Source organism: Scatophagus argus, chromosome 2, assembly GCF_020382885.2.
Source record: "Scatophagus argus isolate fScaArg1 chromosome 2, fScaArg1.pri, whole genome shotgun sequence".
Taxonomy (NCBI): domain Eukaryota; kingdom Metazoa; phylum Chordata; class Actinopteri; family Scatophagidae; genus Scatophagus; species Scatophagus argus.
In genome coordinates this window covers 16,654,669-16,667,924 of record NC_058494.1, presented here as the reverse complement: position 1 = coordinate 16,667,924, position 13,256 = coordinate 16,654,669, and the positions used below count along the sequence as shown (strand labels likewise).

General features: G+C 43.5%; 1 protein-coding gene across 3 annotated transcripts in view; it reads right to left on the bottom strand.

Annotated features, from left to right (window-relative positions):
- The window catches only part of ndst3 (N-deacetylase/N-sulfotransferase (heparan glucosaminyl) 3), a 39,608-nt gene extending 29,377 nt beyond the window's left edge, over positions 1-10,231 (bottom strand). The window contains exons 1-3 of one of the 3 annotated variants that reach the window (XM_046414410.1): positions 9,683-10,231; positions 8,068-8,159; positions 6,636-7,932 (exon numbers count right to left, since the gene is read on the bottom strand). In XM_046414410.1, the coding sequence (XP_046270366.1) occupies positions 6,636-7,634 (999 nt within the window). In that variant the 5' untranslated portion in view covers positions 7,635-7,932; positions 8,068-8,159; positions 9,683-10,231. The remainder of the gene's footprint in view (positions 1-6,635; positions 7,933-8,067; positions 8,160-9,682) is intronic. The other 2 variants (XM_046414401.1, XM_046414418.1) reach the window with 2 other exon arrangements.
- Positions 10,232-13,256: the final 3,025 nt, after the last annotated feature.

Sequence of the window (13,256 nt, the reverse complement as noted above, 5' to 3'; positions counted from 1 at the left end):
TCTAGCAACATACCCTCTTAGATTTTGCTTCATCTTGGTCACACAAAAATGTATTCAAAGTGTAGTGCTTGGCTCTTCACATGAAAAGTGGCAGAAATAGTCAAAGAAAGAAGAATGAAAAAGAGAACCAGGTGGACAACTTCAAAACCCTGTTCCATTCCTCACCTTAGCACAGCTGACTCACACAGCATAAAGTGCGAGTGAATGTCAGGTTGTTGGTCTTGCAAAGTTAAAGAAATGACAGAACGCTGGCTGCCTCGTCTGCAGTCAGAAAGGTGTGGAGGGAGGACATTTTCTTTACATTTATAAGGTAGCCTAAACTCCCTGCTTTCACAACGTTTAATGATGATGATGTGTCCTGCAGAGGTTCTCTAGACACCAGGGATGAGCTTTGTCAGGCAGCTGTGTCACAGGCAGCAATCAAGTAGAAAAATCTGTGCATTATGTGCAAAATATTCATAACACAACCGCATCAGTATACCACAACCACAGCAACAGTAACAGGATGTTTTGTAAAACACCTAAATTGAACCAAAAACAAATGTGGCGGTTTGCTGCCCTCAAACTAAAGACCTACTCTTGAAACCTTGAAGTAGAACTGTGGCTACAAACTAGAAACACACTGAGCATATGACAAAAGCCTAACTCTGGCTCTGAGGGACCGTGAAGTCCTCTCCTGCTGTTTTCCTGCAGCAGATCTGGGAAAATGGAGGGCTTTGAGCCAATCTGCCCACTGGATACTGAGCTCAAAGCTGGAGATGGTTTTAAAATGGGCCATAAGAGATGCTTCATAAGAACGAAGAGGGGATTTGGATTAGCAGGAGATGGGACTATGCGAGAGATCTTGACAATCCTACTGATGAAGGTAAACACACACAGACTGTGATTAGTGTGTGGTTACCGATAGCCCTCATTTCTGTGCCCAATCCCACAGCTGCCTAACACATCTAGTGTCAGAAGCAATGCCAGTTTGCTTCTGTGGACGTGAGAGCGACAGCGGTTGCGCGCGGTGGTGTTCTTGCATGTGTGTGCGGTAAGCATTGGAAGAGGTGCCAGGGAGATGTTGGGGTTCAAACAGATGGGAGACAGGCATCTGGACAGCTGGCATTCACCGCCTCTCGCAAACCCTTTACACCAAGCACCTCACCGCCATATCCCCATTCTGTCATCCTCGTCTTTGCAATGTTTCTTTTTTTTTCTCCTTTCGCAGCCGTATGCCTGGCTGAGAGATCAAAAATAACAAAAGTGATTATGAAATAACTTATTTGCCGACAGATTTGGAGGCGACTTGAGAGGGTAAAGAAACCGAGTGTAATTCTTGTGCAAAAGCAGGTCAAAGTTCGTGATTCATTTAAAGCATGCATGTGTTTGTGTGTGTAGCTGTGCATTTAACGTAATGTGAACACCAGACCAGCAAATTTAACTGGGTCAGGCATCTCTATTTGATGAGCAGGAAGAACGTTTTACCAGTTAGTGTCAGGCTTCCTTTTGCTTAGTCCTCCCCTTCTCTGTCTTACTTTCAGTCTCGCTTGTCAAATTCAAGACTGTTTTTGGTTTTTCTAACATAGCGTTTTACAAAATCATCTATTCACTCGCATTTACGGATCCAAGGTACTTGTGATTGCTTTGGCATCGCTATACTTACACTAAATTCAACTTGGCAGTCTTTCAAGGATTTTGAGTTTCAGTGATTGCTGTGACCACAAAATCTGCTTCATTTTGTGGAAGAAAATGCATGGCACACAGCCACAGTCTCAGAGTGAATTTGGAGTAAAAAACGAGAGCACTGACAAAAATTGTTAATTAAACAACAAAAGGATATTAAGATCATTTACGTGTTGACAGGTGTGCTTATTCTAATGACATTGTGACGTCTTTTTTTTTATACTGTATGTTATAAAATAAAAATGAAGTCCCCTGACACATTAATACATTAAAAAAAATAAATTTCTGTAACAAAAGACCAAAAGCAGTCTCTCTCCTATTTCTGTGTCTCTGCCAAGTGGTTTTCAAATCTTTTCTCCACTGTTTATGTCTTTTCTTCATTACTTATGTAACAGAATTTGGCACAGTAATAAACGGATATGAAATGAGCTCGGTTCCATTGACTTAAGTCGCAAATATGCATCATACTTAATTAGGTTTAAAGATTAACTCTAAGTAGGGACAATAATTTCCAAACTGCTAAGCCAGAAATCTTCAATGAAGTCTGAATACTGGCCGTTTTGTGTATTTCCTTTTTTTGTTTTGTTTTCACTTTTAGGTGACTGTTAGACCAAAGTGATCATGAGGACATGGAAAAACATTTTAGCCTGTACATTTATACACGTCATTTCCCTGCCACAGTATCCATTCACCTTAGTTACACATTCCTCAGCGCAGTACAATAACACGTAGGATGTCTTCTGGCTGGATAAGACATTAAAATGTGCTTCATATTCAGTCATAAAGGCAAGATGACATTTTATGGCTGATTAGGCCACGTGAATGCAGCAATTATTTGACTTGCCAAATTAAACAAAGTAATGAAATTGTGAAAATGGCCCCACTGAATCTTTGGAATTGCATGTTTTAATCTTATTTATCTAATTATTCCTTTTAAGGGAACAATTTAACAAACTGACTGCCACAACATAAAATGGGTAAGAAACGTCTTTGCACATGCTGATTGTCCTGTATTATACACTGATACAAATGAGACAAGAATGTGCCACAAAGCCGCGCAGAAAGATTCTGAGTTGATATGAACTATCTGTGCCTATCACTGAGCCACAACCCTTCCTTACATACATTAAAAACTCTCAGCATCCAGTAGGTTCAAGCAAATGTAGCACCATGAGAAAAGAGAACGTTTCTCGGCTTATACAGTATGTGTGTTAATATGTGTGTGTGTGTGTGTCCTCTCGACTTAGATGACACCGTGTCAGGAAGCACCTTGGGGAGGAAAAGAGTGAGAACGAGTTGAGAGAGAGGTTTAGGGAGGAATACAAATAGGCCGGAGATAGTGATCAATGACTCGGGCCAGGAAGGGGCTTAGGAGGACGGTGAGTAAAGGAGGAGGGAGGGAAGAAAGGAGGATGCGATAAAGAGGGATCTGAAGATGAGGATGGGATACCTCCCTAACGACCAGTCCAAGGCTGAGAAGAAAACCTACAGGCAAAAACCTGAGCAGCGACATGCGCGTATCATCGATGGGAGTTTTTGACTGGCATCATCCCTCATTTTGAGAAATGTCATCTGTGGGGTGCCTCCCTGTGAATCATTTTAATAGAGGAAATACAGCTGTGTGTGCGAGTGTGTGTGCAGACAGGAGGGGGTGTAGGTATTGTTTGTCACCAGATGAACTCGTGGGGTGAGACTAATGAAGAGTGCAGAGAGAAAGAGGGAGGCATTTTAATTGGCTTCTCTTTCGCTCTCTCTCTATGTCTCACACTCCCTCCCTGAACAGGAGATTGAATGTTGGCTTCAAGGAGGTAAAATGGGATTTCTAACACTGGCACTGCAAATGTCTTGTCCTACTAATTGGTCAATAACCCCTCCCGTTACGTACGTTTGATTTGTTACACGCAAGCGGTTTCTGTAGCCCGACGGGGATAAGAGAGGATTTACGTTTTCACACAACTTGTGTGTCGTTCATGATGAATCAGCTCAGAGATGGGTAGAAACGAATTACACGTAATTGGGATTATGTCATCAGATTACAACAGTAAGTAACTATAATCAGCTCAAATTACATTTGAAAAAATAACAAAGTGCAGTTAGGTTATAACTTATATACCAAAATAAGTTACTCTTCTCAGGTTGCCAGCTTTGTTGGTGGTCACTTAACTAACGTATGGGTTCATTTTAATTAATCCTCCATGTGGGCTTTGATTGAAAATACAATACAAACTTAGACAAAAGAAACCGCATCCCATTTGCTGGAGAACACACACAGCACACCTGTAGTTGGTGCCAGTGCTGTTTATGTCGGCGGACTTTGATTTGACCAACTGTAAACGCTGACTACACAAACTGCGCTGTATTTGCATTAGAGATAATTAAAGAATAAAGCAGAATATTTGTAGAAGTTTTTTGTTCTTGTTTTTGCAATAAGGCACAATATTTTGTTTGAATTTGAAGTAATCCATATCTGTAAATGACAAACAATTGCCTTGTCATTTGTATACAGTAGCTTCTCAAAATACCCAATCCTGATTTTGATATGTTTGTGCAATGGAGTCTTATAACTTTTAATTCAAGGAAATCATTTTGCACTGCTAGACATCTTTGTGAAGCAAGGATGAAATCATAGACTCAGGTCAATAGGTTTTGCTCTGAAATGTCATCTGTCAGTCACTCTGTTCTACTTTGTGACAAAACCAAAAATTTTAAACTTTAATACCAGCATAAAAAACTGATAGGCCTACTCGATATATATGGTTACCCCCGGTTACCCTAGTCTTAGGTTACAGAAAAAAATAATTAAACTGCACACTGATACCGAAAAGGTTACTGAACACATACCAACACATTTACAACTTTTGTACTTTTGACACAAATAATGATATTGTGTCATTTTAAATATTTAGTATCTAAGTATTGATACTTTTGATAACGTTAGTCTGTTTTGACGTAAATTTCACCTCTGGATGGTGTTCTCGTTTCATATAAAGCTATCATCTATCCAGCTGATTTCACACGACGAAACACCTTCCTGTTCTTTGGCTTACACAAAGAACATCCTTTCAACGGCTTTTCAATGAAACTTGGCTAAAAAAGGGAAATACGTCTTCTCTTCTAACCATTTGCTAATCAAATATTAATGACATTTAGAAAGGACAGCAGTAAAATAAACTGCTTGATGCACCTCATTATGAACATACGTGGTTTAAACATGCATTCACACTTGTCACTTAAAATGAGCCCCAAAATGTAATCTGACAACGCTACCTGAGGCTCTCTATCTCTGGGGGAGTGATGAAACAAATCACCATATCCCTGCTCCTCCAACTTCCCTCCTCTGCTTCCACATTTCCCTTCAGCATTTTGTTTCTCTGAAATCACAAAGTTGGCTGCTAGCTCTTCCCCTAGGCGCCATACTCCACCTTCCCCTCCCTCCCTCCCTCCGTCCTCCCAACTCTTTTCCTTATTTTCTCCCCTGCTCTTCCTCACTGTGATTGTCAAATATCCTGAAGCTGAGAGAGGAAATGTGGAAGGAGTGTGTAAGTGTTTCGAATGCCATCACTCTCTCTCTTTCTTCCCTTCTATCTCTATCTCCCCATCACCCTCTCTCCACCTCTTTCTCCATCCTCATCTTCCTGTCCTTCTGTTATGGCACTGGTTCATCCTCATGTATATTTATGCCACAAAGCTGAAGAGTCAGGCAGACTTAAAATGAAAACTCAAACTAGTGCGCACTTTGTGAATGTGTGCGTGCATGGGGATGTGTGTACTCTCGCTCTCTCTGTATGTGCATATGCACTCTTTTATCCCTTTCGGATACAAGCATCTTTTTTATATTCAAAGGTGGAATTCCTCTCCACTTCACCACCCACTGCCCTCCTGTTTCCTTAGCTGCCCGATTCCTCTCATCTCCTCCCCATGTTTCAGGCACAGACAGGCGCCGTTTTCTTCAGTGCCTGATGGGACAGGTGTCACCCATTGACGGAAAGTGACATTCTAATCTAAAGTAGTGATACTGAACGCCCCCCCCCCACACACACACACACACTTCCCTATCATGTATATCCTGTGGCTGCAGTGGGACGGCAGATGCTCATGGGCTTGTCTCATGCACATCACTGAAGATCAGCATAAATCTCACCTATCTTAAAGTCCACCAGTGCCCGCACACGCACACACATAATGACACTCGCAAACAGCCCTGAGTGAGGACGCAGTGGGAGAATGTGACCACCGATTTCAAACAAAATTCCTCATGCAGAAGTGTTTTATCCACACTTCTGTAAACTTGACGTGTTCTAAAAGATATAGAAGTCCTACAGAAATTAGGGTTTATATGCATGTGAGTGTCTATCTGTGGAGGTGCATGTCTAAGCATATGCATTTGAGTTTGTGTGTGTGTGTGTGAGTGTGAGTGTGTGTTTGCTCATGCAAGCGTGTGTGCTGAGACAATAGCTGTCTTGAGAGGCGGGCTGCATGGCTGACTCTCCTTTAGTTTCCCTTAGAGGAGGAACGTGGGAAAAGTGGAATAAGTGCCATTCATCTTTTCACTGGCTGATTCACTACCCCTCTTTCTCTCACTCATCTCTCCTCTTTCTCTCTTTCACTCCACGCCTTTGTTCCTTTAAATGGCCTCTTTGCTTCTTGCTAAACCTCCATTTGAGAAAAATAGCCTCTCGCTGTACCCCAACATGTGTGTGCTTGGGGCCCAACACACACAAACACGCAAGGGCTTTCCAAAATACCCTCTCTGTGCACCCTTGCCCAAGCTTAAATCCTCAGAAATATATTTGAGATATAAGGACAATAAGTAAACATTCCTTATTATCACCCACTAATTACTGTTTTTTAGAAGTTGACAGCATGATAAAAAATCTAATCCAACACCACTGGCCTGTCATGAATCCATCCTTTGTATTCTATTCGGTCTAAATTCATACACATTATCAAACACCCATCACCCTTAATACCTTCACATCCTTGGCGTTCATGCGTGTTCCTTCCTTTCCCACAAAAATGTCATCTATATCCACCAGTATGTGCCGGTCCAGACCCAAAGTAAGCTTCCTGTCTGTGAGGTAGGAGATGGCATCCACCAGGATGAGTCTGTGTAGCCAGTAGCCCAGTCCTTGGCCAAATAGTACTCTCCTCACCCCATCATAGAGTCCCATGTCCTGTACCACAGTGGCCTGGAGGCCTAAACTGAAGCCAGGCCCTGCATTATCTCCGCTGCCTGCCCCTGCTCCCTCCTTGGCCCGTGCATGCAGCACAGCCTGGTAAGTGGAGTGATTTGAAGAAAAGGAGGTCCAGTCCTCCCCAGGTAATGCCCCGCGATCTGTGCCGGGCTTGGTCAGGTGGAGCAGAGGTGAGCTGGACACCACACAGCAGTCCCAAAGTGCCTGGTTGGTCCTGAGCACCAGCGGGAGGCCTCGGAGTTTGAGGAGAGGTGGGGAGTTCTCATTGGAGCGGTAGAAGCCTATGATGCCCACTCTGTACTCACTGCAGTATTGATGCAACAGCTGTCTGTTCCATGTGTCTGCATGTGCATACTTTAAAAGATTCTCATAAATGATGAGTGAATATCGGCCGCGGCCTTTTTCTGTCAGTGGCGGAAGGTCGCCCTTCCCTGAGGCGATCTCCATTCGGAACTGGAAGTGTGCTGACTCCAATATAGCCACAATGTCCTGACCCAGCTGGGAATACTGGGACTCCACCAGCACCAGTACTACCGGGTCAGTGTGGACATGTGTGTGAGGGGGGTTGGGAGGGTACGGGTAGGGGAGCTGATGGTACGTGGACATGGAGAGAGGCTGGGAGCAGGCGGGTTCGGGGGATTGTCCGAGCTGCATGGATGGAGAAGAGTTTGTAAAAAGAAAGTAAGCCGAGAGGAGGAGGGAGAGGAGACAGCAGGAGGCCAGCAGGAGCAAGAGCCTACGCAGGTGGCGACGGAATCGCACGGCCACCGTCATCGTGAAGCGGGGAGTTGTATGTCTAGTGGGAGGAGATGTCTGTTTTTAGCCTGCTGGATACTGCTGGAGATTTTGTGTGTGAGTTTTGAGGTTTGAGGAGTCCGAGAGATTGTCTATGTGTGTGAGAAAGGAGAAATGCCACTCAGGGGTGCGTCATGTCACCATGGCAGGTGGAGAATGGAACTGTGCCGAATGTTGGGGAACAAAGGTCTTCATTGAGTAAAAGTGGTCAAAGTAGTCTCCTTCCAGTCCTCACAGAGGAATCACATGAAGAGATGGAGCGAGCGGTGATTAATGCCTGCGGAGAAAGGGGACAAGGAGAAAAGAAGAAAGAGTAAATTTGTTGGGCAAGGTTGAATAGTATGCATTAGTTCTCCGTGTGCATGCATGGGTGTGTGTGTGTGTGGGTGTGTGCGTGCACGTGTCTGTGTACCTAGGTTGTGCCACCCTGGGGAATGTGAGGGCACAGCTGGTAACTACAGAGCTGATTGAAAACAACTTGCATCCTTAGGGCTTATCCAACCTCTGGCACACATGCACAAAGTGACACCACAGTTAAAAGCACAAACACAACACACAAGTCAATCCTCACAAATAAACAACAGCTGGTTGTGCGTTAATATGGCAATGCGGGGAGGTGGATGAGAGCTCAACTAATCAGTCCCATAAAGCTCCACAGAGAATTCCTCTAATTGCGCCAAACTCTGTGCACTTCTGTCCTATTTCTGAACCTAATCATCTGAAATACCACAAAATTAGAGTTGGAATCCTTTTGCCAGGAGCACTAATCTGGGGGGAGCCCATGACAGTACAGAGGAAATGGAGAGCAAGAGAAAAGTGCAAGAATAAGAGAGACAGAGAAAAAGAGCAGAGCGAGGAACAAAATGCAATGAATTATAGAAAGAGACAAAAAAGACCAGGATTAGCATCTTAATGTATGTGCCGGGAGCCAGGGAGAGGAAAAGATCCCACAGCATCTCTTTCTCTCTCTTTTCTCTCTACGCCTCACTCTCCTCTCACTCTATCTTTCCACAAGCCCTCTTTCTCTCCTTCTGTCTGTTTGAATATCAATAGTCTTTCCTCACATTCCCCATCCTTGTCTCCTTGTTCCTTGCCATTTGAGAACACATGCAGTGAGAAGGTCATAGAGGAGGGACTCCAGTCATACTCAGAAAATGAAAAAGAGAAAGAAAACAGCTTTGAATTGGTTTTTTTTATAGCAAACAGAGGGGAGTAACTACTTTTTACTAAACAAATATGTGTCATCTTAATTGGTACTTGACTAGACTGGGCTAATTCTGTGGGAAACCTTCTGTGGAGTTTTACTGAACATTAGATATGCGGAGGAAACTGTCTGTTGTACAAGGAAAAGGACCATACACTGATTTTTACATTGAGGGTTAACGGTGTTTTCGAAACAGGAAAAACAGAGTGTCTCAACCGCAGGTGAGTGCTGGTTTAACCTGTTACTTGAGGTATGAATGTGAATCACTCTTAAGAGCCACGGGAGGGCGCTGGAATTGGATTAACACAAGGGATTTGACATGGAAGTTTTCCTCTGTCATTTTAATAACTAAAACTCCCAATGGAGCTCTAAATCAGGCAATATTAATAAAGATGAATATACTATTCACACAAGTCGTTTTTGGTGCATTTATAGAAATGCTTTGTGAAAAGAAAGTTTTTGTTTTGCTTTTTTTGGCTGTTTTTTTTTTTTTTTTTTTTTCAAAGATCCCAACTTCATAATCAGAAGTGTGCATTCACTGGTCTGATATATTTTTCTTTATTACAAAAAAAATTGAGCTCCCACAAAATAGTGTCGGAGGAACAAGAAAAGATCTGAGAAAAAAAGTGGGAGCTCTAATAAATCCAGTCTGCTGTTTGCGCCGTTAAATCTCTAACGATCTCTAAAGAAAGAATCCCGCAGCATAAGAACAGCCCTGATGAGAGATGAAGTCAAACCAACAGCAGATAATTCCAGAGAGTTTTCCACCTAGCTTCCTGCACCTGAAGTTTATATAAGAACGATCTCCGACTCGCCCACTTACCTCTTACCGAGGCTGAGGCGCTGCCGCTCGGGGAAGAGGCTCGACGGGAGAGCGGTGAGTGTGATGCTGCTTTGGGTGGGTCCAGGGTTCCGGTCTCGGCGGCGCACCATTCCCGTGTCTTTTGGATGCTGAAGCGTTGTGCCATCTCCCCTCTCTCTCTCTCTCTCTCTCTCTCTCTCTCTCTCTCTCTCTCTCTCTCAACCCTCCACTACAGCAGTTGATGCGGGCAGCCGGAACGATTCGCTCTCCTCCCCCTTTTCATGGCTCTTCTTTTTCTCTTACTCTCGCCTCCCCTGTTGTCCTCACCTCCCTCCCACTATGCCCACTTCTCCCCTAATCTTCTCTCTTTAAGGTGGAGATTTAACAGCCAGTAGACAGAGGAGCGCCGATATCAGGCAGCCCGTTAACGACTGACTGCCGTGCGTAAATGCTCTGCTTTAAGAGCGCCTACACAAGTGGAGGAGATCGAGAGAGAGAGAGTGAGAGAGAGAGAGAGAGAGAGAGAAGAGAAGGGGAGGGGGCTCAGCTTTGATTGACACAAACTGTCTTTTTCTCGGGCATCAACGATAACGGGCCCGGTAAAAGCTCACGGCCCGTTAGTTGGTGTTTGTCGGATGAGGTATGTCACACACCGATACGCACCGGTGCAAGTTAATGGCGCGCCTTGCTGATTCTGTCTCGCTCACTGCACAAGTTGTAGTACTCAAGGATAAAAAGAGGTAGAAGTGAGAAGGAAGTGGGAATGAATATAAGTCTTTTCTCTTATTAAAATGCACTCATTCGTGCATGTTGGGCTTACTTCTGCAGAATGTCACTCAACGGAGCACTGCGTGTCAATCATACAGTGTTTTTAACTTGATTAGGTGCTCCCTTCTCCCTTCATGCTACTTCATCAATCTTGCTAACCTACTTCCACTGACACAAACTCACTCACACAACTCTCAGTGGAACTGGTGGGCCCCTCATTCACATTGTAATGTCCTTACAATAGAGCTTATTTAGTGTGTGTGCATGTGGTGAGTGTGTGTGTGTGTGTTTCAGAGAGAGCAGACATCAGAAGTGTGACGAAAATGTATGAACCCAGAGAACCACAGACACACGGTTGTGCTGTCAGTTCACAGACAGACTACATACAGCACGTGGATCCATGTGCAAGTTAGCCACAAACAATGCACATAATGAACAGAGAGGCCATTTTTATGCTTGTGTGTCATGTTCCTTTTACTTACCCATTCGTTAGTTTGAAACACTTAAGACATTGTTGGGTCACATTCTCACTGGAGACGTCCCTATTTGTGTCCTTCAGTTAATGTAATGAGTGGTGCTGACAAACAGAGCTTGAATGAAAAATAACAGCCTGAATATCATGCCCCACAGAATGGAATCCAGAGATAATGAAGGTTTGGATCAGAGTACGATTGTGTTTGTATGTAAATTAGTGTCAGTGGGTGAAGTGTAATTAGAGAGGCTGTTCACCCATTTCCTCCACATTATAAGCTGAGAACCACTTCTACCATGGTGCTAGTTGGGGACAATAAACCAGAAATGAAACCTAGACAGCTGTGCACAGGCCACAGCGTGGGCTACGTGTATGTGTGTCCATGCAGGTGTTAATCCTAAATTATAGGGAAGTTGACTGCATGTCACAACCAAAACAATAATGCACAGACCGATTTAAGCATAAGGTGATCCTAACACACACACACACACACACACACAGTGTGACACAAAGGCCTGGGTGCAGGAACAAAAAGCACAGACATTTGGTGCAAAAGCAAGCCCGTGCTACACACAACAATACACGCAAGGATGCAGCCCCGCGCACACACACACACACACACATGTAAGAGCACACACAACAAAGAACCAGAGATGTGAAAAGTGTCGGAGCTGCCATGTTCAACTAGCACTCTGACAGTTAAACAGAGGAGAGCAACAGACAAATGAGAGAGAGCAAGAGAGAGACAGAGAGCGGCAGGGGGAGAATGCTTGTTGTCTTCATCAGAGGCTTTTGTTAAGTGAGAGATAAGAGAGGAGGAGCGACTGATTCCCCCCTCTTCTCTATCCCTGCTGAGAGCTAAATGGTGGCTCTGTGAGTCTCTCGTCCTGTGCGGGGCCTGAAGAGAGCAAATGGAGCTCGAGTGTAAAAACAGGGAAAGACATTATCATCACGATGCATCACATCATCCCAGGAGTCAGGGCAGGAGGCATCCAGACAGCCCAATGTTTGTGCTATACCCCCCCACTTCCGATTAAAAACAAAACATTGGACAGATTGTTGCATGCTCACACTGAATACATACTAGACCCTGGGCCTTGGCACTAATAATGTTACTCTTCTGTCCTGGCTGTTCCCACAAAGCACAGGATCCATGGCTCAAAGTAGCAGCTCTCTGAGATGTATCAGCTCTTTGCCTCCCACAGTGTAAACAACAACAAGCCTGAGCTTTGCTTAGGTGTGTTGGCTGCTTGATGTTGTTGCTATTTTAATGATTCCTGCTCCTTCTTCTGCGTGTGTGTGTTTGTGTGTGTGATCGAACCATCTACCCACTCCTGACCCCTCCCCATGCCTGGAAATGTTGATAGATAGATGTTCTCTTAAGAGCTTGGAGGCTAAGTGAAAGCTGCCGACCCCCTCCCTCCCCAACTCCTCATCCCCAAGCACATTAGACGGAATATCTTTTGGCCAATCAATACAGTGCTTACAGATTGATAAGGCAAAGATACACATGCACAGCAGCACACACACATACACATACACATATATTTTTTCTTCCATCTTTGTGTTGTAGTGTACAGAATAACTAGACCCAAATCAATCTATTATTGGAATGCTGCCAGTAGCAGGATTACCATAGCAACATACAGCAGCAAACTATATACTGCGATGAATAATATCAAATGTATTCTTTATTTAACAGTCTTTATTTAACTTCTAATTTTAATCAAATCCATCCATCAGCATAACATGATACTCCTATAGCAGGACTATATGCATTACCGAGGGCGTAGCATAAAATCCTGCACCCTGTACATGGGCCTCTCCCCACATCCACCACTTTTCATTCTGGTATCTGCCCTTTCATGCTTTGCAGCACAATTAATTTTTAGAGAAAAGGCATAATAATAATAATAATAATAATAATAATAACAGATAAACATACTAAAAAAAAACAAATGATTTTGCATTTTGTGATTACATATTTTACAATTGTTTCTCCATCAGCTACTTTGAAAATGCATTAATGCTCTGTGCCTCTTTGTGTTTGTAGTTTTGGTTTTGTATTTCTAAGTACATGTAGAACTCCAGTAAAGACATTTTCGTTATGCAATATTTTTGTTGTCACTGAAATCTTCCCTTTTATACATGCTTACATGCTTATACATGTTTATCAAATCAAAGTAACACAAATGAATCAGTTTGCACACATTGTTAGTTGGGTTGATGCAATGGGATTAACAAGATTTATGCAAGAACTGCATCGCCTGAAATATTTACAGAACAGTTAGTGGTCAGGAAATAAAAAAGAATCACCGCATAGCTGCAGTTCAAGCCAAGGTATACGTGAGTAGG